The sequence below is a fragment of the Marmota flaviventris genome, chromosome 4, assembly GCF_047511675.1.
Source record: "Marmota flaviventris isolate mMarFla1 chromosome 4, mMarFla1.hap1, whole genome shotgun sequence".
NCBI classification, from domain to species: Eukaryota; Metazoa; Chordata; class Mammalia; order Rodentia; family Sciuridae; genus Marmota; species Marmota flaviventris.
The window spans coordinates 128,246,430-128,274,027 of record NC_092501.1 but is presented as its reverse complement, the minus strand read 5'-3'; the positions used below and the strand labels follow the sequence as shown (position 1 = coordinate 128,274,027).

The window sequence follows — 27,598 nt, the reverse complement described above, 5'->3', positions numbered from 1 at the left end:
CAAATTATTCTTTGGTTTTATTATACGGGAAAAACAACACGCAGTCTAGTCAAACAACTTTGTGATATTTATATTCCATCGCACAGATATGGGTTATACAAATTAGTAACACAAGTTATTTCTTAAATTCCAAACATTTTCTAAAATATTATTACATCATATGCCTAGGATATTAAAACATCAAGGTGGAAATCATACTCTAAATAGTTGAATGCAACACTGAAAATACTGTACATTTTAATTAAAGGAAAATTAAAATGTGTGCTCAAATGCTCTAACAAACTAGGCAGCAGGGAACTAACAACTACAAATAAGTCACTGTGGTCCATTTTAATGTATGCACATATATGATTATTCTTTAGATAACCCCTCCTCTTGAAAATGCATAATTAAAACATAAAAATCCAGATAAATGATTAAGAAATTTTAATTCATCCTAACACTAAGATTGGTGGTGAAGTGCAGTATTATCCATGACTTCATACAATTACTAATTCGAATATAAAAGACACCACACTTAGAAAGAAGAAAAGATGTTTTTAAAGGTAATGGTTTTAATTGAATTAATGAGATGAAAAGATAGTGAAGCCCTGTTTGCTACTTACATGAAAGAAGATTTTAAAAAATAATCACTGCACAAAATACAAAGGATGGGGTTATGCTGTGGTATTAAATTTTTCTTCATGTTTTTCTTGACTGTTCAAGAACAAATTAAAGTTTCCACGGCAAATTTGTTTTCAAAATGCCGAATTGTGACACAATCACTGGCTTCACGTTTCTGAATACCTGTTTGGGAGAAAAAAGTTTTAAAATTTTTGGTTCTTTAATAAAAAATACTCACATTAATCTTCAGAGTAATATTTGAGATACATGAAAACATTTCATTATATTCCATAAACTTCTATAGCTTTGCTTACATTGCAGAAAATTTCTCTCCCTTTTCTGAATTAATTAAGCATCTTCATAGATCATAGCAACAATAATAAGACTTCCAGATTGTTTGCAAATTTTTCAACCTGAAGGTTTTGGAAATGTTTTACATCTTGACTGTGGTAGTATCTGCATGACCATGTGTATATTTGTGGAAACTGAGAAATGTACAATAAAAAGGAAAAATTTCGGTATATATTTTGTTATGTATCCATTTGTATGAATCAGTTTTGACTTTAAAAAATTATGAACCTATCTACAAAGAACAAATAAAAAAAATTATGAACCAAGATAATTTTTAAATGTAAGAAATCAAGTGGTAGTTTTCAGATGACTCATCAGCTCCAGGTAAAGAGAACAGTATTATTATTGTTAATAAAAGCCAGGAAAGCTGGGTGACACAAAGAAATCATACCACAGTGCATCTGAATGGCACTTCTTGATTTCTATAGTTCTGTCACAGGTACTCTTGTATTATTTTTACAATAGAAAGAAAATAGGAACATACTGTTATCCTTATTTCTCAAGTGAGAAAACAAAGGTTAAGTGATATGGCAAAGTGACATTAGTTGGATCAAAGTTCTTAACTCCTCACCCCTCACCCTAATTCTTTTCTAACTAAACTATGATTATCCTCAATGTGATCTAAAAGATAAACAGCTTGCTTATGATCCAGATCACTGAAAATACAAGTGAAGATCTGGTCTGAAGAGACCTTCTGGATAACAGAATGGATGAGACACGGAGGGGATAGAAAGTCAGACTAGACAGCTATATGGAAAGTGAGACACCTGTTTTTCAAGACAATGCCATTTCAAACTGACTTGTTTTCTCTATCTGCAAAGGATATATTTAGAATTAAGATGATTGTATAAATCTGGAAATATTACATAGTGACACAATATTGTTTTATTTCCTCACTCACTGCAAGCATACTGAAAACGATGATCAAGCTTCGTCTAAATCATTTAACACAATGAAGTGGCATAATGAAATTTTCTGCCAACACTTTTAAAGTTAAAAAGTATTACCTTTAATAGTTTCTCTGCGTTGCAGTTTGTAAGTTTCCTTGTCATGACACAGTCGATAAATAAAGAAACCCAAGTGATCAATGTTTTCAATGCGATCAGTAATAACCATGTGCTCATGAATCAGGTATGACTGTGGCAGATAGGTTCCAGCCTACGTTTAGAAAATAACATATAAGAAAACCTCAAAATGTACATTGAACAAACTAGAAAAAAGGACAATTCTTAGAGATTTTAGTATTATACAAGAATTGACAAACTACTAACCATCCACCATATACATTTTATTTATATATATATATATATATATATATATATATATATATATTTTTTTTTTTTTTTTTTTTTTTTTTTTCTTATGGATTTTCTTTTTTTGAGACAGGTCCTGCTATGTTGCCCAGGCTAGCCTCAAAATCTTGAGCTCAAGTGATCCTCCTGCCTCACCCTCCGAAATACCTGGGACCATAGGTGCAGGCCACTATGCCCAGCTATAAACAAAGAATTTTGTTGGAATACAGTCATGCCTAGTTGCTTACATATTGTCTATGGCATCAGAATTAAGTAGTTGGCTAATACTTACTCTCTAGTCCTTTAAGAAAACTTCAGAAATTGTATTTTAATTTCAAAATATAAAACATTCAAAAACTAAAGAAGACAAAAGGTATGAGTCTGAGTAGTTCTTTGTAAAACTCTTGGTTATATTTTGGTAAGATGGGTTCCTATAGTGCTAATTTCTCAGCAGAGAATTCCAAGACACCGTGACAATATTATTAATGAAAATACTAAACATTTTTATACCTTGATGTTAATAAGTAACTCCAACAGGTTTCTGGGCGGCATAACAATGGAAGTGTTCAGAGGGATCACATAGCATTTATCCAGGTTAAGATCTAAATACGCAGTGAGTTTCTGGGAAGAAGATGCATTTTAGTTAGATGAATATCTGTAAGACAGGCAGCAACTAGATTTTTGAGATTAACTGGTACCAATAAAATGGGTTGACTTTAGAATGTATCAATCACCTGTATTTCAATAAATCAAGAATTTGGTGAGATAGGAAAATAAGAATGGGGGAGAAAAAATTACTACTAGTAAATAAAATTCTTACCAGGGGCTTGTTTCTATAATAAGTAATAATAATACCTATTAAAATTAATTACAAATACCTATCATTGGATTGGGAGATTTGATGCCCTTCATTTATAAGCCCAAATACCCCTTCCCCTCTCTCTTATGTATGTGAAATACTAGTACCATCCTTAGAGCACTGGGAAAACGACCTCTTAAAATGATTTTGTCTTCTGTGGTTCAGATGAGAAAGCCCAGTTCACAATATAGCTTTGAGGATAGAGTTAAAGTGAACCCTACAACACTGAGATTTCTAAGAACTCGGTGTTAGCTACTATTATTTACTATTTGCTTTGGCTAAGTGTTTTAACTTGAAGTAATTTCTCAAAATGGTTTATATGAAATGTCTGCAAAATTAACTGCAGGAATACATGTCAATGTACAAAATGGCAAAACCACAGGCAATCAATGAAGTTCTGAATCTCTGAATCCTGGTTTGAGGAAGCAAGTTCCTAAGACGAAAGTACTGGGGAAACTGAAATATAAACTAATATAACTAAATAATCATGTTAGTTTTCTTAGACATGATAATGACATTGTAGTTATGTAGAAGAATATCCCTTTACTTAAGAGATAACAGATTAAGTATTCAGGGGTAAATAGTCAAATGGGAGGAAAATAAAGATGAAGTAAATATGGCAAAATGTTGGAGCCAGATTGGAAGATTTGGGTATCACATCAACTCTTTTCCATTGCATAAAAATGTTGAAAAGTAGGGGGGAAATGCAGAATGAGAACTTAGACAAAGATCAATAAATAATTAATTTCTGAAAAATTCTATACAGAAGTGGGAACACAAATTACATCCTTCTAAGAAAATATGGGAGTAAGAAAAAACATAAAAGTAATTTGCCAGCAAAGGAAGAACAGCCATGAAGTGGGCTTTCACAGTAGGTAAGGCAAGGGAAGAATGGGTGCAAGATGTGAGAAGACCAGGTCCCTAGGGGTCTGCTTCAGAGAAAGCAAAGAAATCCAATTCCATTTTTAAAAGTAAAAATTAAACAGAAAATTTAACAAACACTGAAATTAAACTACAAAAAGCACAAACGAAAAACCTACATTCTTTTTAAAATCCTGGACACTTGGCTCACCTTGTTAAAGTCATGAACAATGTTAGCAGGATCACTATCTGCAAATTCTGGGACAGGCACGCTGATGAATTCAACCGCATCTTCTTCAAAGATTTTAATATTTTCTTCAATTGTCTGGTAGCGAGCAGCTGGGGCATCTGCAGAAGGCTCATTTAAGATGACATCATCTTTGATGTACTTTATTCCACAGTAGTACACGTCATCTGGCTATAGAGAGTTTAAACACTCATTTCAGCAATTCAGGGTGAGACAGGTTTTTAAATGTAAGCATTACTTAAGCTGCCACCTCTATCTAAATAGCATTTTGCTTGCAAACTCTTACTTTTAGATGACAGGTCAGACAGTTTAATTACAGAGTTAACACATTCTTTAAGATCAGGTTCTGAAGTAATATTAAAAAAAAAAATGGCTTCAGAAGGAGAAAAGCAGCTGATTTTCCCTTTACTTTTTGTGGTAGATAAAAACAGAGTGTAGGAGAAATTACTCATCTAGTGACAAGTAAGTGTGAAGAAACACACAGGCCTACTTCTACCTGCAGGCACTGTTTTTCACAAAAGAATATATGCAGAAACAAGTCATGTTTTTGTCTGAAAGAACTTTCTTTTGATGTAATTTACTTATTACATGATTTTTCCTTTATTAGCCAATACTGATAATTTTCTTGAATTTTACACATAAGTACACGTAAATCTGATTTTTCCTTTATATCATAATTAAGTGAAAAACATAGTAAATCTTTGTAATTGTATTATATTTAAATGTAAGCATTTCTGAAAATGCTACAAAGCCAAGTTCCAACCTCTATAGCCTTTTTCTTGCAAACTCTTTTATATTTCGATGATAAATAAACCAAAATATAGACTTCATGTGTGTGTACATGTGGGGGGTGTTTACAGTACACATATATACAATAAATATTGGAGGCCTATTAACAAAACGTTTTGGCGCCAAATGTTATCTCTGAACAGTAGAAATGCCAAATGATTTTTTTCTGTATCACATGTATTTTTATAAAAAAATTATATTTTTAAAAATGACTAGTGGGCTGGGTTTGTAGCTCAGTGGTAGAGTGCCTGTCTAGCATGTGTGAGGCACTGAGTTCAATTCTTGGCGCTGCATATAAATAAATAAATAAATAAATAAATAAATGCCCATCAACTAAAAAGACATTAAATGTATATTTTTTTGGTGGAGTTTTCTTTTTTTTTTTTTTAAGAGAGAGTGAAAGACAGAGAGAGAGAGAGAGAGAATTTTTTTTAATATTTATATTTTAGTTTTCAGCGGACACAACATCTTTGTTTGTATGTGGTGCTGAGGATCGAACCTGGGCCGCATGCATGCCAGGCGAGTGCGCTACCACTTGAGCCACATCCCCAGCCCTAAAAAGACATTAAAAAAATGACTGGTATTTCAGTAATGTCCATCAACATGCTGTCATCTTGAATAATACAGAAAAAAGTATAATATTTATTCATTCTATATTTCAAAATTAGTTACTTCAATTTTTAAAGTGAATTAGTTTTCAACTGTTTCTCAAAATTCTGAAACATTGAAATATTTGAAATAGTCATAAAAACTTAATTTCCTACAGCAAAATTCCTAAAGGGGAGAAAAAGCCCTACTGCATGATTGCCTAGAGGAATATACACAAAAGAAGTCATAATTAATTGAAAGAAAAAAACCTATGTCTCAATTCACTGTGATTACTATTAAAAATTCTAACATAAGCAAATTTTACCCTAGTTACTATATTATCACTGCTGCAGTTATCCTACTCTTAAAGAAATCAATGACTTTGGTCTGGGCTCAAAAGCAAATGGCTATTGTAGGGGTAAATCAAATTGGTTTACCCATTAGCCACAAATACTGTCTAATTGTCTAATTGTGGCTAATGTATTTATTCAAATGGCAATTCATGATACTATACCTTTTAGCCACTAATTATAGTAGGAAAATGAAGTTGAGTCGATTCTGAAAAATTACCCAACAGTCTAAACCCTTTAGTCAGCGACATCTCAAAATACTGCTATTCTGCCTTTTGGCAAACATATGATTAGGAGATTTTTTAAAAATACAGCTTCAAAACAGGACCACCATTCTGGCTAAAAGCCACAGACTGCAAGTAAAAGCTTAGGACTAGTTAGGAAATCTTTCTGATACACATGATGGGAAGGCCAAATAAAAAAAAAAAAATTTTTCCCCACTTACTTGAAGTGCAAAATATTTGTACAGATAAGCTCCTCCAAGAATGACACCTGCTAGCATAAATGCTAGTCCAAAGCACATGCACCAACACCAGGCTCTTCTCTGGCCAACTGGTACCACATCATCTGGATCCTAAGATATAAAATGGACAGTTAATATCTCTGAGCAGAATCACAAAAGGCTCAGAATTAGAAAAACCTTAAGGATTATTGTTTTAATGAATGAAGACATAAAGACCAAAAGAGTTGGGACCCTGATCAAAATCAACCCAGGAATAATAACTGGTAGTAATAATAACCTCAATGCCTGCTCATCTGGAGGACACTGGTCCCTAAGGAGAATTAAACCGATTCTAATTTTCAATACCACATCTGCTAATCATGTCTAAAGCAATGATACACTCTATAATTTCTATTTTCCATGCATTTTTGATGCTATTATCTAACATCTAAAAATTCACAAAAGGTTACAACTTTGTCTTGCAGTATTATGATACTAAGCTTCATGTATTACACAGATCTAGGGAAACTATCAGATCAGTCTCAAAATTATGTGCTACCCTGCTATAAGTAGTTCATGCCAGGCATAAAACCATTCCTGATTCATTCATAAGAACAAGTAACAGGAAAATGAGAAAGGACAGAACAGATAATACGATGCTAAAATTCTTTAAAAATTAGAATCTCAAAGAGCACAAAGTTACTCAGAAATAACCCTATAATTCCATTGTTCTAAATTAAATAACAGTTTGCTAAAGTTCCTCATTTTATTCAAAATCAAAGCAGCAGAAAAAAAAGACCAGTATTAATTAAAAAACTAATTCAATAATTAAAAACTAAAACCCAATATGGAGTATGTTAAGGGAGAAAGTGGATTTAACCTAAGCCATAGAATAGTATGTATAAATTTAGACAGAAAAACTGTATTAATGATGAACAAAAATATTGTGAGATTATCAGACCAAGAAAATATATGTGGTTGAAGCAATCCCTTAAGAAGAGTATGATTATGTTTTTAATTCCAAGATAAGGAATTTTATCTTGATTTTATTGGGAAAAATTCAATCCCAAATGTTACAGCAACCAAGAGCAATGTAACAGTATGCTCCTAGATTGACTGAGGTTCTATTTTTAAAGATAGACTTTAACACTTAACAAATACTATTTAATCTAAGAATCAGATAGATCAAGCACTATGAGTATTACATTTTGCTGTGATACTTGTTCACATGCCAACTGTGCACACTTAAGGCACTGAGTACACCACTGGGAAGCAGTACACTTGCAGATAAGCCTGGAAGACATACGTGAAAATAAAGTTAAAAGAATACGGGGGAGTTACTGGGTATTATGACTCTTGAACGATAAAGTCTGTTTTGCTTGAGCCCTAGTCTGATACAAATATCTAGGGAGATAAGAAATTGTTCCTAACATAATTTCAGGGCAGAGACAGGGTGGGGGATGGGCATGACAGATGGAAATAAGTCATTTCCAACATTTGGTATCAGCTGCTGAGACAGTCAAATGTATGAACACACCCACCCTATCTAGCAGGCTTTCTCTTTTAATAGCACATAAATAGACAAAGACCCCAGGCAGATACCTATAAAAGAATATGCAGCCTTAACAGTCAAGTTTTCAAGCTTTTTGATATATCATTTTAACTGTTCATCAAACAACAATTTTCAGAAAAAAACTGTAAATATCTACCGAGTGCCAAGAGCTGTGGTAGGCACTGGGAAGATAGCCTCTGCCAAGGAAAAGACCAATTGGATCAGTCTGAAAAACAGATACATTTACAATTGTAAAGAATGTAAATATGATACCGGCACAGAGAACACATAAGGGATGAGTTTGGAAAGAAGATTTCTTGGGGAGAAAATAACTTGAGTGGAATGTTAAAGGATAAATATTCATTAACAAAGCAGAAGATTGAGTTAAAAGAAATTATATGTAAGACAAAAGGATGAATAAAATCATGGAGCAAGAATGTACATTTCCAAGGACTATGTGCTATTTTTAGCTGTACTACCCAATATGATAGGGAAGGGTCAAGACATGACAATTAGAAGTAACTGGGGAAGATTACAAAGGGCCATTACAGGCCACGGTATGAACCTGAATTCTCATGTTATTAAAAAAATCACTTTTCAGAATTATTACAACAAAAGAAAAAAATAGCAATTTCTTGAAAAATTATATTTACAAAATACTTCAATTATTCACAGGTCATTTATTAAGTACCTCAAAAATGTGAAATTTATGGCTTAAGAATGAGAGAATAAACAGTCTTTGAATAATCAAATTATGAACCCAAAGTCCATGCACCATAGTCAGAAGCTTCATAAGAGCTACCAAGGGTTCAAAGTCTAATTTCTTTTTCCTTCTCTACATTCCTAGTAATCATTTCCTATCTTGTGTTACAAAAGTTCACAAACAGAGCTTCTCTCTTCCTGATGCACTATAAGGTTCTTAGGAATATCCATTCATAGTCATTTTGTATTACTCGTAACTCAAAACTAAGCATGACACTTAGTAGGCATGAAAATATTTGATGCATGAACAAAACTTAGATACAGAAAAAAAAGTTTTGGCTACTAAATTTTTTATGATTTGCAAAAGTTACATCAGCAACTTACAAGATAATGCAGGAGGGAATCATAATTCACGATGCAACAATAAACTGACAATTTAGCAAAACAGTAGCCTTACTTACTTAGCCCAGTTCAACATTTATTAAAGGCCTATTGTGTGCAACACGGCACTAGATCCTGTGGCAAATTCAAATGTGATTAAGACATGGCTCATACCATGAGCAATTCATGGTCAAGAATTAACACTATGTATGACAGACAAATGTCTCATAATGTGAGTCATGAAAAACGGATTAAAATACATTCAAGATTTAAGTTTTGATTTAAAGTATTCTTAAGTGATTAGATTTTAACATTTAAAAGAGTAAGCTTTACTTGAAGAAAAGCTCCATGACTATCCTTCTGCAAACCTCATAATTACCGGTAAAACTTCAGATTTATATAATGCCTTTTCAAGTAAGGAATAGAGAAATTCCCATTAAAATTGTTTCCTTTCAACATTTTATCAGAGGTCCTAGTCAGTAAACAAGGAACAGGAACAAGATTAGGTATAGGATTAGAAAGAGAAAAAAAATTGTCATTATTTGTAAATAATCTTTGCATAATATCTGAGAAAGTCAAATTATTCAAAACTAATTACAAATCAGCAAGATTGCTAAAAATCAAATATCCAAAATCCACTTAAAGATGTCTACGTGAATATTCATAATGGTATATTAAAAATAGCCTCAAACAAAAAAAAAATCAAATATCTGTCAATGGTAAATGATAGTGATATATTCACAGTATGAAATAGAGCAATAAAAAGGAATAAAAATAACACACCCCAGCATGGCTGAATCTCAAAAACATGCTAAGTAAAAGAAGTCCAACACAAAAGAGTTTCGTTTAATTTCATTATGAAATTCTAGAAAAGACAAAACCATGGTGACAAAATGCAACTTAGTGGTTGTCATAGTGAGAGGCTGGAAAAACTGACTATACAGAAGCATGAGAATCATTTTAGGGTAATGGAAACATGTCCTATCTTGACTTTTACAGTGGACTCATGACTTTACATTGCTACCATAAACTCAAACTGTACAAATAAAATGGGTAAGTTGTACTGCATGACAATTAATTTCAATGTGGAAGGTGGGGAAGACATCAACTGAGTTCAGGAAATAAAGAAAGTCTAACAATACCAAGTGCTGGGGAAGGAATTGAACAAAGGGAAGGTGTCCATCAAGAGAATAAAAGTGTTGGGGCTGGGGTTGTGGCTCAGCAGTAGAGAGTTTCCCTAGTACTTGCAGGGCACCTGGTTTGATCCTCAGCACCACATAAAAATAAAATAAAGGTATTGTGTCGAACTACAACTAAAACACAACTAAAAAAGAGAATAAAGTGTTACAGACTTATATAATACTGTTAAAAAGAATCAACTAGCCCTGTTGACTTAATTAAACATAATAATGAACTTAAAAAAAACAGGCAAGTTGTACAATATATAAGTATATATTTAAGAATACTAAGTATGATATTTAAGACCTTAAAAATAAAATACACTATAGGTTCTCTATATATTCTCTATATTTTCATATACTTGGAATATTTCATAATTAAGGACAATGAAAAAAAATCACTAAGCAGCAGGAGCTTCTTCACTGGGGTATATAACTTTACCTGGCCTCATTTAATAAAAGTCACCCAGGCATTTCCTCCCCCTGTACTGTAATAAAACTGGTACACCTTAAATTGTGTTTACAAGGTAACGGAACTCCCACAGGTGCTGTACAATTATCATCTCATTAATCTCCCTGAAACCTCAAGATTTTAGCCCAGTTTATAAATGAAGACACTGAAGTACATGCTGGCCTATAACCAATAGCAGATACAGAAACGGCAGATATACAAAGTCACGGCTTTCAAAGTATTTCACTGTAGCACCATACTAATTTCTGGCTCAAATAAATCTTACTGGATGATAAAGTAGAATTACTTAGCCACTATATTTTAAAATGAAAGATATAAATTATGTTCTGTTACTTCTATTAGTTAAGAATCAGGTCATCTAAATCAGTTCTCTAAGAGGCTCCAGTAAATGTGCTTGAGTTATAAATTTATAAAATGTTTTTTCCAATAATTTTTTATTCTGTTCTCAAACTAACAAATCACTTCACATCCTCAGGCACTTCTACTGGCACCTTTTTAATATGATAAATGAAGCTTGTAAGAGACATTTTCAAAGCTCAGATGTATTATCTTCTATTATTAAAACAGCAATGCTATACTAAAGAGGAAAATATATCTTAGGTTTAAAAATTAAGAGACAGAAACGCATACACAATGGCATAGAAACACTTTAACTATAAAAATAAAACAGAAACATGGAAAAGTACCGACATAATTTACTCAGAGTATCATGGGCTATTTAATCTTCAGAAGTAATTTTTTTTTCTGCTAAGAAACACAATATATTTCAAAACATGTAAGACATGTAATACATGTAAATTCAGGTATACATAGGTCACCTACCCATGATGTGTTGTTTGGACCACATGTTTCCCCAAACAAAATCAGCTGCCAATATTTTTAAAATTTGCTTATTCACATTTTTAAAAAAATGTTCTAGTGTTCTCAACTCCTCTCAACATTTTTCTTGCGGCTTGAAGATCAAACATACAATACAATGTTCTTTTCTACAGTGTTGCTTGATTTTGTACCCTGATCTTCATTTTCAGCTATGACTAAATAAGGCTCCTCCTGTAAACTTATTATTTAATAAAACAATTTAAACTACTTTTCCATATAAAAGATTTTGCATTCTAGGTTTTAGAGGCTGGTAGATGTTCTACTGACCTAACTTCTACTTAGATTACTTTCTTTAACACAGAAATATCAAAAAGACATGATCTAGTGATCTGTCCATTATTAATAGCCTTAATTACCAAATATATCTGCTATATCTAAAATAAACTCTCTAGCTGAGATGTTAACAATCTATAGATACCAAATATGTCTTTGCACTGTATTCTTATCCACTTAAATCAGTATCTGCATTTTGCTTCCTAATTTGCCTTCTCAAATAGGACTGCTATTGTCTTAACTGGCATTATGAAGTCCATATGGAAAATATTATGTTTGACACATAAACAGGAAGCAGTTTTCCAAGTGATTAGCATTATATGGTTAGAAACAGAAAACTGGCTTAATATTTCACAAAGGTCTCTGACCTTTTCAGTACTGGCTTTTGTTCAGCCAAGTTAATTAATATTGAGTCAAAGTTGGTAATTACACCAACATGTTATGATCAATAATATTATTCCCTTATTCTGCATTTGGAATGGGGGAAGTTTAAATAAAGGGGAGAGAACACTCTCCAATTACAATGTCTACAAGTATTTTACTAACATATTTTTTTTATTAACAAATCCTACAAAGTATAGCAGAAATAGAGGAAGAAAATAAAACCAAAAAGCTATTGTATAACAGTCTAACTCTTGTGAGAAATCTATGGAATCTGAATCAAATTATCAGCACCAGAGAAAATTAGCACAGGCCTAGGTAAAGAAAAATGGGTCAGAACTTAAAAAAAAAAAAAATCAGGCAGGCTATAAAAGCATTTAGGGCTGGATCATAACTTAATCACATGTGTACCGTTAGTGACCAGCAGAGTATGTGGTACAAAGAAAAACAATACTATATGAATACCTTAAAATCTATGCTTTTTTCTATAGTTGAAAAGATGACCATTACTTCTATGTGGTATTTATTCAATCTATGGATAGAATTGTACTAGCAAGAGTAGTTTATGAAGTGAAATTTTAGCAGACTTTCAAATTCATATTTGGGAGTTAAAAGGTATTAGAATAGGAAAAAGAAAGCCTAGACTAGCACAACCAGATGTTTGTACACAGCGGTATTATAGGCAAATGTTCTTTACTGTGAATGATAACCTTTCCCAGGGAAAGCTAAATTAGTTATGACAGATTTTTTTTTTCCCTACGACTGGCTGAATCACACTGGGATCATATTGTTCCCGTGTCAACTACCTTTCAAAAAATTTAAAGCATGATAGGAATGCTCTACTCCTGTATAATTCATTATAAAATTGTCAGGATTGTAAAAGAAAAGCAAAACTGTTTTGGACTCACTTTTTGTATAAATGTTGGACTTTAATGTCATTCACCAAGATAAATATTACTCGTTCATATTCAAATATGGGTAATTCTATTTGAAATGCAGAACAGAATGCCAAGAAAGAGAGGGGATAGGGAGGAGTATTTACTTATTATAATATTGGAAATTGAATCCAGGGCCTCATGAGCTCTACCACTGAACTATATCCCGAGCCTATATAAAATAATAATTTAAATTTGGACAGTTATAGATTATCTTTCACCCAAGTTTGAAATTTTAAAAGTTACACAAAATGACTAACTAGGAAAAAAAAAAAAAAAACTATAGTTCTTGATATCATGGATAACTGTTTCTCTATAGTGAGCTGGTGTGAAATGCTTTGACCCTTGGGCTCTAATGCCTGGCACTCAATGTGTGGACTGTAAATACTCGGTAAAATTATTTGCTTGCTTTTATTTTTCAGACTCTTGGACTCGGGGACATGATTTTCTCGTGAAAGCAGACATAGACATTTAAGTAGGTTGTGAGTAATTTGGTACATACTGCTTACATAACTGGTAGGTCTTTCCTAGCTACACCATGTGCTTCTGGAAGGCTGGGATGCTTAGGAATTTTTTAATTCTTCATATGCTATCTGACCATGGAGTAATTGCTCCTGAATATGTGATCAATACATTTATCAGAAAGAAAAAAAAATCCCCTATGAAGGACCATGAAAAGTCAGTTATCCCAATACATCGTTTTTTACAGATAAACCTAACATAGCTCAGGGGAGTTAAGTAAAAATGATTTGTGTAACATTACAAATATCTGGAGCTAATAAGGTCTATCATCTGCCTCCACAGGCGACTTATGGAAAACATGGAGCTATTAGGTCAGCATCTGACTAGATAGCTTAGACAAATTAACTTAGGCAATAAATAAAGTAAAACAATGTCCCATTTGGACAATATACACCCAACCAGATATAATTAACCAGAAATTGCTATAACCATACCCAGAAAAATTGGTTACATGTGTAGTATGTAAATACAAAGAAAGGGCTAACTAGTCACCTTCCATTTAGATATATCTATGGGTAATATCTAAAACCACAAAACAAAACAAAAACTATGAAAGAGCAGTATAAGCCAGTATTTAAAGTAGCTATTTAACTATGGTCAAGGACCTTTGGGGTGAGGGTGGGGGTGTCCATAAGGTCAAACTATTTCCATAATAAAATACTGACACTGCTTCACTTTCATTCTTACTGGTATGCAGTGCTTTCCAGAAGCTAAACATGTGATATCACAATAGACTGCTATTGAGCTATTCATTAAAGAACACTCTAAAAATGTAAAACAATGCTTAGTCTTTAAATCATTTTGGTTGCTTAGAAAATTTTATTATTCATAAAAATGTTATTTATGGAGGCTGGGGTTGTGGCTCAGCAGGAGACTGCTTGCCTTGCATGTGTGAGACACTGGGTTCAATCCTTAGCACCACATAAAATAAACAAAATAAAGGTATTGTGTCCATCTGTAACTAAAAAAAAAAAAAAATCAAAAAATGTTAACATACTAAGGCTTATTATTATTTTAAATATGTTAAGTTGTAATACAGAAAATATCAAGATATATAATCTGCATAAGGCAAAAGCTCTGAACAATTTTTAATATAAGGAGTTCTGAGACCATAAAGTTTTGAGAACCCTGATTTAGAGAAATATGTAGCTCAGATCACCATGTATGGTCTGGGCAGGTTGTTTCTTTCACACAGATGCTAGCTAAGGGGATCAGAGGGGCTTGTCAAATCCACCCAACTCTATTCACCAAAACCCCAGAGAGGATACTTTTTTCTAATTTTCTCAAAAGCAGAATATGGTTTAGTGGCCACCCTGGAAGCAGAATACAAGAAGAAGCTAAGGAGTAAACATGATTCCTCTAATTAACTTAAGGGCTTAGAAATTAGAACAGTGATTGTTTCTAAGGAGAGAGGATGACAAACTCTAAGAGTATCAGATACATCTGAGTTGACAACAGTGTTTTATCTTTGTTTAGTTCAGGTGTAATTTAAAATTATCTAGCTAGACACTCAAGATCTGTGCATTTTACTATGTATAACGATATTATGATTTTTTAAAAGTATGTTCCTCTGAGGTAGGACAGGACTATTTGCATTTTAAAACTAAGTGTTAACTTTGGTAAAACCCAAAATTGAATTTTAAAAATTATATAAACACCTATTATGTAGGAAAGAAAAACAGTTTTAAATCCTAAGGGTTTTTATGTTGCAGGAATGAATCCTTGACAGTACTGCTTCCTCAACAGCACACCTCATTCAGTGAGGGCACTGAACAAAAGGGAGAAATATCATTCATTTGATTTTCCCCATCAACTATTTAAAAATGTACAAATCATTCCTACTTCACAGGCTATGGGAAAACAAGCATTATACCACATTTGAACACATGGGTCATAACTTTCCAGCCTGCTTTTTACTTTAAAAGGAGACTGTAAAATAACGGCCCAGTGTTTCTGGCTAACTTACTGCACGAATTCAAGTAAAATTCCTGATTTCTAGCTCACTTTTAAAAACTGGAGGATTAGACTGGGCACAGAGGCACAGAGGCACAGACTGCAAATTCAAGGCCAGTATGGGCTAGTTAGCTGGATCCTCTCTCTCCACATTCCCCTCCCCACTCTCCTTTTAAAAAAAAATTATTATCATTATTATTATTATTATTGGTAGCACTGGAAATTGTACACAGACCCTTGCACATGCTAGACAAGCACTCTATCACTGAGCTATACAGCCCCAGCCCAACATAAAAAATTAAAAGGGCTGAGGAGTACCTAAATTCTACTTCAGTACTGCAAACAAACTGGAGGATTGAAAAACAAACAAATGAAAGAAAAAGCTGGAGGAATATTGGGTTAAGGGTGGACTTCAGGGACAGAATGCAGTCTTAGTGTGTGGGAAGCCCTGGGTTTAATCTTCAGCACCATAAAAACTGGAAGACTGAGTATAAAAAAGAAAACCAAGAAATTCTAACTTGTTTATATGGAAAAAATCATTTTGTTAATTCATCTATTTGGGCATAGGAGCACTGAGTGTACCATCTCTGCTTAACATGTTTAGCAATGCCCTAGTCAAAACTTAAGCTTGGGAAATTTTATGTCCTAGTAGTAAAATAATAGCAATGAAAAAATGAATTGAAGGAGAAAGCTATAAAATGTAAGATGAAAGACTAAAAATGATAATGCAGACCTAAACAGACTGTCTCTCAAAATTGTTTTTCCCAGCATAAAGATGAGGTCTTCTTTTATATGTTGCAATGATTCAAGAGGTTTAACTAACAACACAATTTACCATTTTTTACCATTTGGGTTTTTTTTTTTAGACTGGGAATTGAGCTCTGGGTGCTTAATCACTGAACCACGTTCCCAGCCCTTCTTTTTATTTTTTATTTTGAAACAGGGTCTTGCTAAATTACTGAGGGTCTTACTAATTCACTGAAGCTGGCTTTGGTCTTGCAGTCCTCCTGCCTCAGCCTCCTGAGCCCCTGGGATTACAAGCATGTGCCACCATGCATAGCACAGTTTTAAACAGTAATATAACATTTTAATTATAGATAAGTTGAGAAAAATTTAGATTTAAGCTTAATTTTTAAACTTATTCTGAAAAAAAACTTGATGTATAATTTTGGCATTAAAGGTTAAATATTTAAATGTGTAAAAACCCACCCAAACTCCTTGCTCCTTAAAGTATGGAATTCAACTATGCCAAAAAGGTTTGTGTAAATATTTGAAATTTTGGAAGGATTAAGTATCTAACACAATGCTTAGAGTCAATTTTCCAAATAAACTTCCAGATATGTTACTTTTAAGTGGTATTTATAAACAGCAAATTTTATTTCAATGTTAATTTCTCTTGTCATATTTATATTAGCTCTAAGTCAAAAAATGACTGCTGAAAACTTATCAGGATTAAAAGATAAAAGCATTAAGTAAAAAAAAATCAGAATATCTATCATACAAAGAAAGGGTAATTTTCTCATTTCTATAACTCAAGATTCAAATTTTTCTGTTTAGGATAAAGAGTCCATGTTCTCAAAATGTACAATTATAGAAATACTGCATAACCAATCAATCAGATTTAAAAATCGGTAATTACTTAATCTTGTTCATTCAATTGTTGAATGAGATTATATTAATTTCCTTAAAGCTGTTAAAAACATATCTCAACTACTGATTAAAGGGGATAATCACAATTAAATGGAGATTTTAAAAAACGATGTCCTCAGAATAATATCTGTAAAAGTAATTTTCAGTTGTCTATTTGGTAAGACTTTCATTGTTAACTTTCTGCAAAGAAGAGGGGCTGGCAATAACTACATTTATACATTACACAAGCTTAAAGTACAGTTTCATTGTTTATTTTCTAGATCATTTACACAAAAACCACCTCAGTTCACATTCAGAATAGTTAAATCCTTTAATAGACAGTAGTTATGGCCTGAAGTCCTTTGGTGTGAAAGTCCTTAAGCTCAATAAAAATAGCACATTTGCCAAAAAAGTTTGAGAGTGAATTCATTTGTCCTAATTGAAAAGATAAATTTTTTTTTCCTGGATCTCCATTTACATGATGGTATACAAAACAGCTCACAAAGCTTCAGTTAAAACAGGAACTCAGAATTTCCTTTCCGGGGGGGAAAAAAAAAATGTGGCTTTTGAAGAGACACTCAGTTATCTGTGATAAAGAAAATGTCCCACAATTAGATTGGTATATTTTTTTTTCCCTATGGACAAAAGTCAAGCCTTAGCAATGCATAATAAGCACTTCCTAAATTAAATTCTAAATAAGCCTGTGCCAGAAATGTGTTCATCATTTCTGGTTAAACACACACACACACACACACACACAACAAAACAAAAAACAACTTCTATTCACATAAACCTCTTATACAGCAGAATTGAATTCCATGAAGTCTTACTGGCTGATTATGCCCAGGATAGTACACCAGCTTGTCTATCTGGGAAGACTACAATCCTGGGAGACCTTCTGGCAGGTATCTTGCCCTCCAATGGCATGATATGCAATCTCACCCACACTCAACAGCAGCAGTGTCCAGCTGGGGATGAGTACCAGGAATGCAAACACAGGAGGTTTTGCCAAGGCACTTGGGACACACAGAGGCAATTCATTTATCTCCCAGCACTGAATCCTCACTTCAGATATCGACACCATCCATGGAGACCAAAATGTAATGACTATAAAAGTTTTACTGGCCAATGTTTGCAAACACAAAATTATATAACTAGGTAATGATATGTATTTGGTTAAAGAGAATTAAGTTTCCAATTCCTTTTCTTAATACATCTCAGTCCTATTATGCATTTTATGATCCTCCCTCAACCCCACAAAACCCATAAAAAACAGAAATCACTACCATAAACAATAAGCTGTATTATGAAATCCTTCAGTCCTAATTGTGCAAATAGGTATAAACAATTGTGCAAAAAGTATAAACAATTAGGGTCCAAACAGCCATTTTGTGATGGGTAACTCAGACCTTGGTTGTCTTTCGCTTTCTCTCATGCTCCCTTCCTGCCCCATTTTCTCTCCTATACAAGCACTTTATTTCTCTTTCTTTTAAAGACGTCTACAGACTTAGCAGGCAACACTCTGCATCAGCAAAACTGCTTGTGGGGATAACTAATGAAGCAAACGTAGGCTTTTTCAGGGCCTGATATTGGGAAAGAGGTTTCATAAGCAGGCATCGCAACAAAAGAGTTGTTGACAACTTGTCTGTTCTACAGTGAGGTAACCAAAACTGAAAATTTGCTTTATTACATAATTTCTTTATTCATCTCCTTTTTCTTCAGCCACTGCTACTTCAGATGAGGGAGGAATGTAACATGTTAAACATGGAAAGGAAGAAAGGGAACAATCTAGTTAGAGTGAGGCAGTAGTTGTTATTTTTCACAATTAAAACAATTTAATTCTTGCCAAAATAAAATTATGCAATCCTAACATCTCCATAGAATTTTAAAAACTGGAAGAATCCTTACAGACCATCTGGTCCTACCCTATCTCACAGACAGGAAAACTAAAATTTAAGCCCAAGATCAAGCAGTTATATAATGACAAAACTGGGGCTTCTGCTTTAGTACATTCAGTATTTTCTTTGATATACCATATACAAACAATTCTCCAAGGTTCAAAGCTACAGACATAAAATAAATGGATTGTTACCTACAATATAAAATGTGTTTATCATTTCAAAATCATTTTTTGTCACTCAAAACGAATTCTATAGATTCTTTGGTGTTTCTATTCCTCCAAGAGCTTTGTGACCACCAAGCCAGGTACAGGAAGGTGAAAACAATTAACAGGAAAATTTAGGGGAAGAGAAAAAAAAAATGCAAGCTACTTGATTGAGATAATCAATAGAAATAGCTGCTGGGATTAACAGCTACTGAAAAGACAAGGCTGAAACCATAATAGAGCAATGGAACTGCTTCTGGAGGGTAGTTCTCCCCCTGTAGAGAGGAAAACAGCAAAAGACAGGAGCAGTGTAAAAGTATTGGAATGCATGTTATATAAGACAGCTGACTAGAGTGATCAGAATTCTTGTGGCATAAGGTAGTAGAATCTGCAGTTTAAAACCAGAACTCCAGATGATACCAGGGCAACTGGTCCTCAAGAGCACGTTTTGAAAAACACTAGTAAATAGATACTGTGGTCTAGGAGGGTTAAAAGGTATTAAAAATTCTTACTTGGGTAAAAGGTATTAAAAATTCTTACCCGGGTGTACTAGTGTTAACTAGCCTCACTAGATCATCTCAACCAAGCAGGCAAAGGAAATGCCCCAGGCAAAACACATTAGGGCTAATTCCGTTCCCAGTCCAGGCAGTCAGACAAGGTGGTTGCCACACAGTCACCCGCAAGGAACAAGAGAACATTATGTAATCACTGTCCCAGCTTTAAGATGAAGAGATCAGAAATTCTCTCTCAATTCTGTCATTAAGTAAGGTCTCCCTTAATCTATTAAGAGACTGATTATAAGAATCCTACTTTTAATGTAGAGAAATATTTTGTTACCCAGTGAAGAAAAAAGTCTTTCAGCTTATAGGTGGGAAAAGAATTCATTATTTTTCTATCTACCAATGAATCTGTGACTAACATGTTGGTTATAAAGGAAAAGTCTCTACTAGTTCCAGTATTTTTCTTTGAATATAGGGATCTGAGAAAATAAGAAATGAAAAACAAAGTACAGAGCTGTAAATGGTTACTTTTAATAGCTGCAATAACCACAAAATTTAAATTAGGATGAATTTGTGAGAAAGTCTAAGAACTGAAAATAGGGCCACTAATTCACAAAGAACAAAAATTGTCAGAAGTCAGACTTAAAGCTACTCAGCAAATTTAATTCTGATGTTTGTCCAGAGTTTCAAATCTTCTTCACTACAGTGGAACAGAGAAAAGCTATATGAAATGACATCATCCAATGCTTTCTCCTCTTTTTTTTTTAAATGGGAGGAGTTATATTTGTTTATAGGATTTAAAAATTACATACATATGTAACAGCATTACAAATATATATTTGAGGTTGTTCTGACTGGGTACTTGAATATTAATCTATTTCAGGTACCATGTATGTTAGATTAACAAAGAGCTAAGATAATTTGCTACTGCAATTTTTCTCTGTGCATTCCAAACATTTTCTTTTAAGACCAAGACTGTTTGCAATGGACTCAGGAAAACAATACTAATACCAAAACCAAAACCTTTAATCCTTTTAGGGAATCAGTTCACTGTCCTATTTCAAGGCAAGACAAGTCATTTAAAAACCAACCCCAGTTATTTCTAACTACAACATTGCCAGAAAATAAGTACAGGCACATACAGATTATCATTATATTCTCAAAAATTTTATAGTATATTAGTGGCCCATTTTTCAGTAGTAATTTTCATTAGACCATATCAAAATTCTTATTACTCATAGTTGGCACACAAATGATTTAAGTCAAAACTAAAATTACCCTGCTAAGTCTTGAAGAGCGCTAAGGAAAAATAAACTAAGCAACATAACTTCTACAGTTAATTTCAACCGTACTGAATTTTGCAACCTAAAAGAAGATCTAGTAGGAAGAGGCAAAACTTCTGAGAAAATCATATTCATATTTAAACCACTAAAAGTTAATAACGGCTCCACTTGTGATTTTTACTTAGGGCCGAAGGGGGAACTTTATAAAACGAAGGAAAATTTTAAGGAGCTGGAGACAAATTTTTTTGGTTTCACTTTGCACAAGAGGCGCTCACAAAGACACTGATAAAATATTGAAATGTCAACTGCTGGTTTTACACTTACATCCACATAGTCATTACTGACCTTTACCTGGAATATAGTTTTAATTATCAAACCAACAGCCAGAACCTACTCCTAGCGGACTATCGCCTCACCCCCTGCTCCAGACCCCACGGTGAAGTTCACCTGCCAACACCGAAGAGCCGTGGAAAAGGAAGGTAAAGAAGAAAACGCTTTTTTAAAAATTAAGACTCTTGCAGTTGCTGGACTTAGTCCAAGTGCTGTTCAGCCTGGAAACGAAAGTAGGAAACAACAGAGGTTTAGGCTTGGAATGATGTCAGCCATTTTAGGCTCATTATTTATACTGGGAAGGGGAAGTGCCAAACTCGGCGGAGCTTGTTTTGCCTGTCGCAGCCGGTCCCAGGTGGAACCAGCCAGCTCCCGGCCCCGCGCACATCCCAGGACCGCACGAGGACGGGGGACGCGCGCAGCTCCGCGACCCCGCGAGGGGCGCCGCTCGCTGCACACGCACCTCGGTACAAAGAAGGAACCGCGGCCGCACCGCGGGGGGAGCGCGGGCTCTCCCGGGGTCCCCCACCCTGCGCAGCTGCCCCGCGGGGCCCAGCCCCCGCTCCCCGACCTTCCCGGGCTCGGACCTTGCAGTCCACCGCGACGGCGTCGGGGGGAATGATGAGCGCCTCCTCGCCGCTCTTGGGATCGTCCTTCTTGGCCTCCTTCTGGGCCAGAGCCGAGTTGAACGTCACCTTCACCATGGTGCGGCCTGGAGCGCCCTAGGCGGGCGGCGATGAGCTGGAGGCGCGGGCTGCGGGATCCCGGCTGCAGCTGCAGCCTCCTCGGCCGGGCTCCGAGCGCGACTCAGCGGCGGCTGTTGAAGCTCCGGGGGGTTTGCAACGGCTGAGGCGGCGACTAGCTCCGCTCTCGCAGCCTCCCAGCTCTGGCGCGGGGGCGGGCGGGGCCTGAGGTCGGGAGGGGCGGAGCTGGCGGGTGGAGGGGCGGGGCCTGAGGACAGGGGCGGGGCCGAGCTCTGCGCCAGACCCTGCCCAGGCCCCCAAACCGCGCGCAGAACCCTACCTGTCGCGCTGGAGGGGTGTACCTAGGGGAAGGCAGGTGGCTTCTCTAGGTCGCCTGGATTTTCCGGTTCTGATTTCGCTTTCAACCAGTTTACCTCCAGGCCCAGTGTTGGCAGGTTGGTGGCAAAATCGGGTGAACTTTTGTGGTTCGCCGCACACAATGGGTTAACCTCTGGCAGCACTAAGGCCGCCTCTTCCTTGCCCGCTGCCCCCACCGCGAACCTAAAGGTCAAGGAATTCTTGTGTTAGAAAGATCTCCATTTTTGCAATTTATTAGAGAACCGTTTCACTACAGCACAGAAATGTTCAAAGCTCTGTATTTGTGATCTGATTTTATCTTCCACAGACCTCGCCCAAGGGCGTTGCCTGACTGACTTGCTTCTCCCCTCCCTGGGGAGGTCATTGCCTGCCCTGCCTAGTCCCAGATCAGTTTGGATGAATCCTCTTAGCAGATTTGTATTTTGAACATCTCATACTGGTAAAACAAAATGTTCCTCTCTTGTGCAGGCTTGGAACGAGCCCATGTGAACACTGGACTGATTTGTGATTCAAAGCAAGGTACTCGATGATTAGTCCTTTTCTGCAAAGTGAAAACTGCTCATTTAAGGCTAAAGCAAAATTCTCATATTTTGAAGAAGTTTCATTTACAGCTGAAACCTCTGTAGAGAGGGAGGATACTGGCCCGTACTGTTTGTGGGTTTATGACTGTGTCACAGATGGCCCTTTGGACAATGGTTGATTCTGTATCCTTCTCCCAGTGCACTCTCCTGGTTCACCCCAGACTTGTGGCTGTGCTCTGCAAGATTCCAGCTGTGTCAACTCTGGCCTGGGTCAACCCTGAGAAAAGTAGGTTGAGTCTGAGGTCTTTGAGGATTTGACTGCTGAATGAGAGACTTAGGTATCTTAGATCTTTCATAGAAAGTCAGATCACAAATCCCCAAGAAACAGCCCAAGGTTACAAATTTCAGAACATCTTGGACTGAGAAAGAAACCCAGGCAAGACTTGGAGCCATCTTGGGTATTCTCAAAGAATTAAGTGTTCAATAAGAGTAGGAGTTGGGTTCCAGTTGTAATGAGATTTAACAGAAGCTAGCCATTGAGTTGGAGCAACTTATTTAAACTCCCTTGGTTGTTCTCACTTGGCCAGATGTCAACTCTGGTGTTCACTTTGTGAACTGGCATTTGGTAGTAAAAGTGGAATCTAATTCATCAAAGTTAAGTACTGCTAGCATCTCCTAGTTTTGCAGATTTCCTGAGACATGCCAACTGAAGACCAAGGAATTCTGGAAGCAAGATCTGAAGGATTATAATTATACATATATCAATCTGTGAGAAGACACCATTACAAGTTAGTTTAAGGATCTTAATTGGCTTTACTTTCAATTCTAGAGTTGAGCAACATTTCATTCCATAAAATAGAATAAGTTCCAATGAGGACCACAGAGGAGGTTGGTTTACAGATGAAGAAAAAAAAAAAAGCAGGGGGTTGGGAATACAGTTCTGTGGTACAGTACTTGCCTATCATGCAAGAGGCCCTGGGTTCCATCCCCAGTATGACAAAAAAAAAAAAAAAAAGAAGAAGAAGAAGAAGAAGGAGGAGGAGGAGGAGGAGGAGGAGGAGAAGAAATGGGTCATTTCAAAGTCACAGGGACAAAGAGAACAATAGAAAAATAACTGGTTAACATCAGTTTACTTCAGCTTACCTTCTTTGTGTGTAAAGATTAAGGCAAAGGGACTTCACTATTATGCCTATTAGGAAGCTTGACTATTACCTCTCTAATCCTGACTTCTCTTAAGAACAAATAAATACCTTAGTTTCAGCTTGCTGACATGAAGCTTTAAGCATGAGAGACACCGTTTTGACTTTTAGCCTGGTCTGCTGGGGTCTACTGCAGGAGCTTAGTCTAAGACAAAGGCATACTGTAATTCTTATTTAACACTTCTAGGTCTATGTTAGAATGAAATAGTAGAAAAGTACCCAAGGCATCTTATAGTAAAGAGAATTAGAGGGAAAAAAAATTCTTCCTGAACAACACTATTAAACAGATGAGGAAACTGAGGCAAACGAAGAACAAATGAGGTGGACAGAACCAGAAATCCTCTGTGATCCCAGGATCAGATGCCTGAATGGGAGACCTTTCATTATGTTGTGTACTAGCAGTGAGCAACAGTTTAAAATCAGTTGGCAAACAGTCTGGAATAATCTCCTGGTTTTGTTTCTCTGTTTTATCTGGTGTGTCTACAGAGCTGTGTAGTGCACAACAGCCAGGATAATAAAGAAACTGGATCAAGACCAAACATAGCAAATCCAGTCTCGTGATTTATAAAAGGTTGCCCGTTGACCCTGGAAACCAAGGAGTTGGGGAGGAGGAGACTTGGTGACTCAACAAAAAAGTTAAAAACATAGTCATAAGTTACCATTAACTATCAAATATAAAGGAAGTCTTAGAAAAACTTTGTTTTCCTTTTTCATGTTGATTTTGAGAGAGCCAGAAAAAAAAATCTGTTTTTCAAGTGAAACTAGCTTTAGATTTCACTAGGATCTGAGCTTGTTTTTCTACTTAACTGAAAAAGAAGACAAAATGGAATTGGGGAACTAAATTCTAGAATCATAGTTCATTTAGATTTGTGTGATATGACTGGACATGGGTTATTATTGTTATTTTTATGTTCTTTACATTTCTGTTTCCTCTGTTCTTTCTCAAGGAAGCAATTCCTTCTTCAGAGAAATTTCTTGAGGTTTAGCAGAATGAATGGAAAACATTTTTTTTTTTTTTTTTTTTTTGCAAATATAGGGTCTTTGGTGAAACAACATGACTGAATATGCCCTTTGAAATGTACTCTTGGCACCTCCCCTATAACCCAATGTGTGGTTTTTAGCTAGGCATCTTGTGGCTTTGTCTCCACTTTCATAAGGGAAGTGTTCCTTCTAGGGGAGAGGGGAAGGCTTCCACTTGCCTCTTCACACTTTAGCACTATTTTTCTGTTCTTCATAACTTTGGGCATCCTTTATTGCTTCTAAACTTCTTACCTCCCAATTTTATATTTATCCTCCACCTTCTAGCTCAATAGCATTATGCTTTTCAATTACTTTATCATATCAGTTATTTAAATTCAATTTTAAAATAATGATAATAAGTTATCATTATTTTCCTTAATGGATGGGCTAGATCAGTTTTTTTCTTAGAATCTTGGGCTACAATATTTAAGTCTGTTGAGAATTGTCCTAACAATGACTGCAGATCTCTTGATGTTTTGTTTGATTGTGAAAAAACTGGATCTGTGGGTGATTCAGTCTTCTAGTTGTGCTCTCTTGGTTTCCCTCCTCCAGAGCAGGGTTTTTCTAAGAGCATCCCTGTTTAGAATACGTTTCTTTACACTAAAAAGGGGAGAAGAAAAGGGAAATGGTGATAAACAAACAAACCAAAAGAAAAGAGTGAAATCAAAAGAATGAGAGGATGAGCCAAACACTAGGAGAAAATATTTGCCAAAGATATATTGAATAAAGGACTTGTATCCAAAATACACCAAGAACTCTTAAAACTGAACAATAGGAAAGCAATGACCCCATTAAAAACCAGGCAATCTCAATAGATACCACCAAAGAAGATATTCAGTTCAGATGGAAATAAGCATATGAAAAGATGTTTCACATCATATGTCATTAGGGAATTGCAATTAAAACAGCCACGGGCTACCCCTACATACCTATTTGAATGGCCAAAGTCCTATTCATCAACAATACCAAATGCTGGTGAGAATGTGGAGCAATAGGAACTCGCATTCATTGCTGGTGGGAATGAAAAGTGGTTCAGTCAATTGGAAGACAGTTTGACAGTTTCTTGTAAAACTAAACATATTCTGCCATACAATCTAGCAATCATGATCCTTGATGTTTACCCCAAGGAATTAAAAACTTATGTTCACAGTCAAAATACATTCTACTGTCATATATAACTTAGTGGAACAACAACAATTGTTTTTATGTCTATCAAAAAAATATGTCTATCAAAAAAAAACTTGTATTTTTCTACCTGTTTTGTTTATAGTTGCCAAAACTTGGAAGCAATCCAAATATCCCTCAGGAAATGAATGGACCCATACACAGTGGTACATACCGATGATGGACAATTATTCATCACTAAAAAGAAATGACCCATCAGGCTATGTGAAGACATAGAAACTTCAGATCATATCTCTAAGTGAAAGAAGGCAATCTGAAAATCTGTATACTGTATTATAGCTGTATAACATTCTGAAAAAGGCAAAACTATGGTGACAGTAAAAAGATCAAAGATTGGGAATTGGGAAGGATGAATAGGTGGTACATGTAGGATTTTTAGGGCAGTGAAACTGTTTTGTATGATACTACACTGTTATACATGCTATATATTGTACATTTGTCAAAATCCATCAGATGCACAACGCTAAGAATGAACCCTAATATAAACTATAGAGTTGGGGTGATAATGATGTGTAGGCTCATTGATTCCAACAAGTATACCAGTCTGGGATGGAATGTTGATAGTGGGGGAGGTTGTATGTGTGTGGAGACAAGAATTTATGGAAACTCTCTGCTTTCTTGCTCAATTTTTCTGTGAACCTAAAATTGCTAAAAAAAAAAAAAAAGTTTATTAAAAAGAGAGAGAAAGAAAAGGCAGAAAGTTAGGTGGACCAAAGTACGGAACCCACTGAACTCAGATTCTTCTGAGTATCTTGCTTAAAACTTTCCATATATTGTATTTTCATTGGCAATACAGTTACCTTTGTTTGCATGGAGGTTTGGTTTCAGGACCTTTGTAAATACTAAAATTCTTGGATGCTTAAGTCTCATATATAAAATTGGCATAGTGTTTGCATCTAGCTTATGGAAATGTTCCTAGATTGCTTACAACACCTACTATAATGTAAATGCTATATAAGTAGCATTTCTTAGGGAATAATGACAAGAAGAAAAAGACTATGTGATCAGACAGATGCAATTTTTTCTCTTGAATATTTTCATTCTACCATTGATTCCATGGATTTGGAACCTGCAGCTATACACTGCAAACAAACCAACTGTTTGTAGTAAGATATCAGAGTCTAGAATGAGCTGCAGTAGCCTTGTAAGATTTCGT

The 27,598-nt window shown here is 35.3% G+C and overlaps 1 protein-coding gene across 1 annotated transcript; it reads right to left on the bottom strand.

Annotated features, from left to right (window-relative positions):
* Positions 1 to 534: 534 nt before the first annotated feature.
* Positions 535 to 22,342, bottom strand: Itm2b (integral membrane protein 2B). The gene is made up of 6 exons (XM_027928789.2): positions 22,044 to 22,342; positions 6,386 to 6,514; positions 4,178 to 4,384; positions 2,757 to 2,867; positions 1,962 to 2,112; positions 535 to 786 (listed from the first exon to the last, which is right to left on the bottom strand). The coding sequence occupies exons 1-6, from the start codon at positions 22,158 to 22,160 to the stop codon at positions 701 to 703; spliced, it is 801 nt and encodes a 266-aa protein (XP_027784590.1). The 5' UTR covers positions 22,161 to 22,342; the 3' UTR covers positions 535 to 700.
* Positions 22,343 to 27,598: the final 5,256 nt, after the last annotated feature.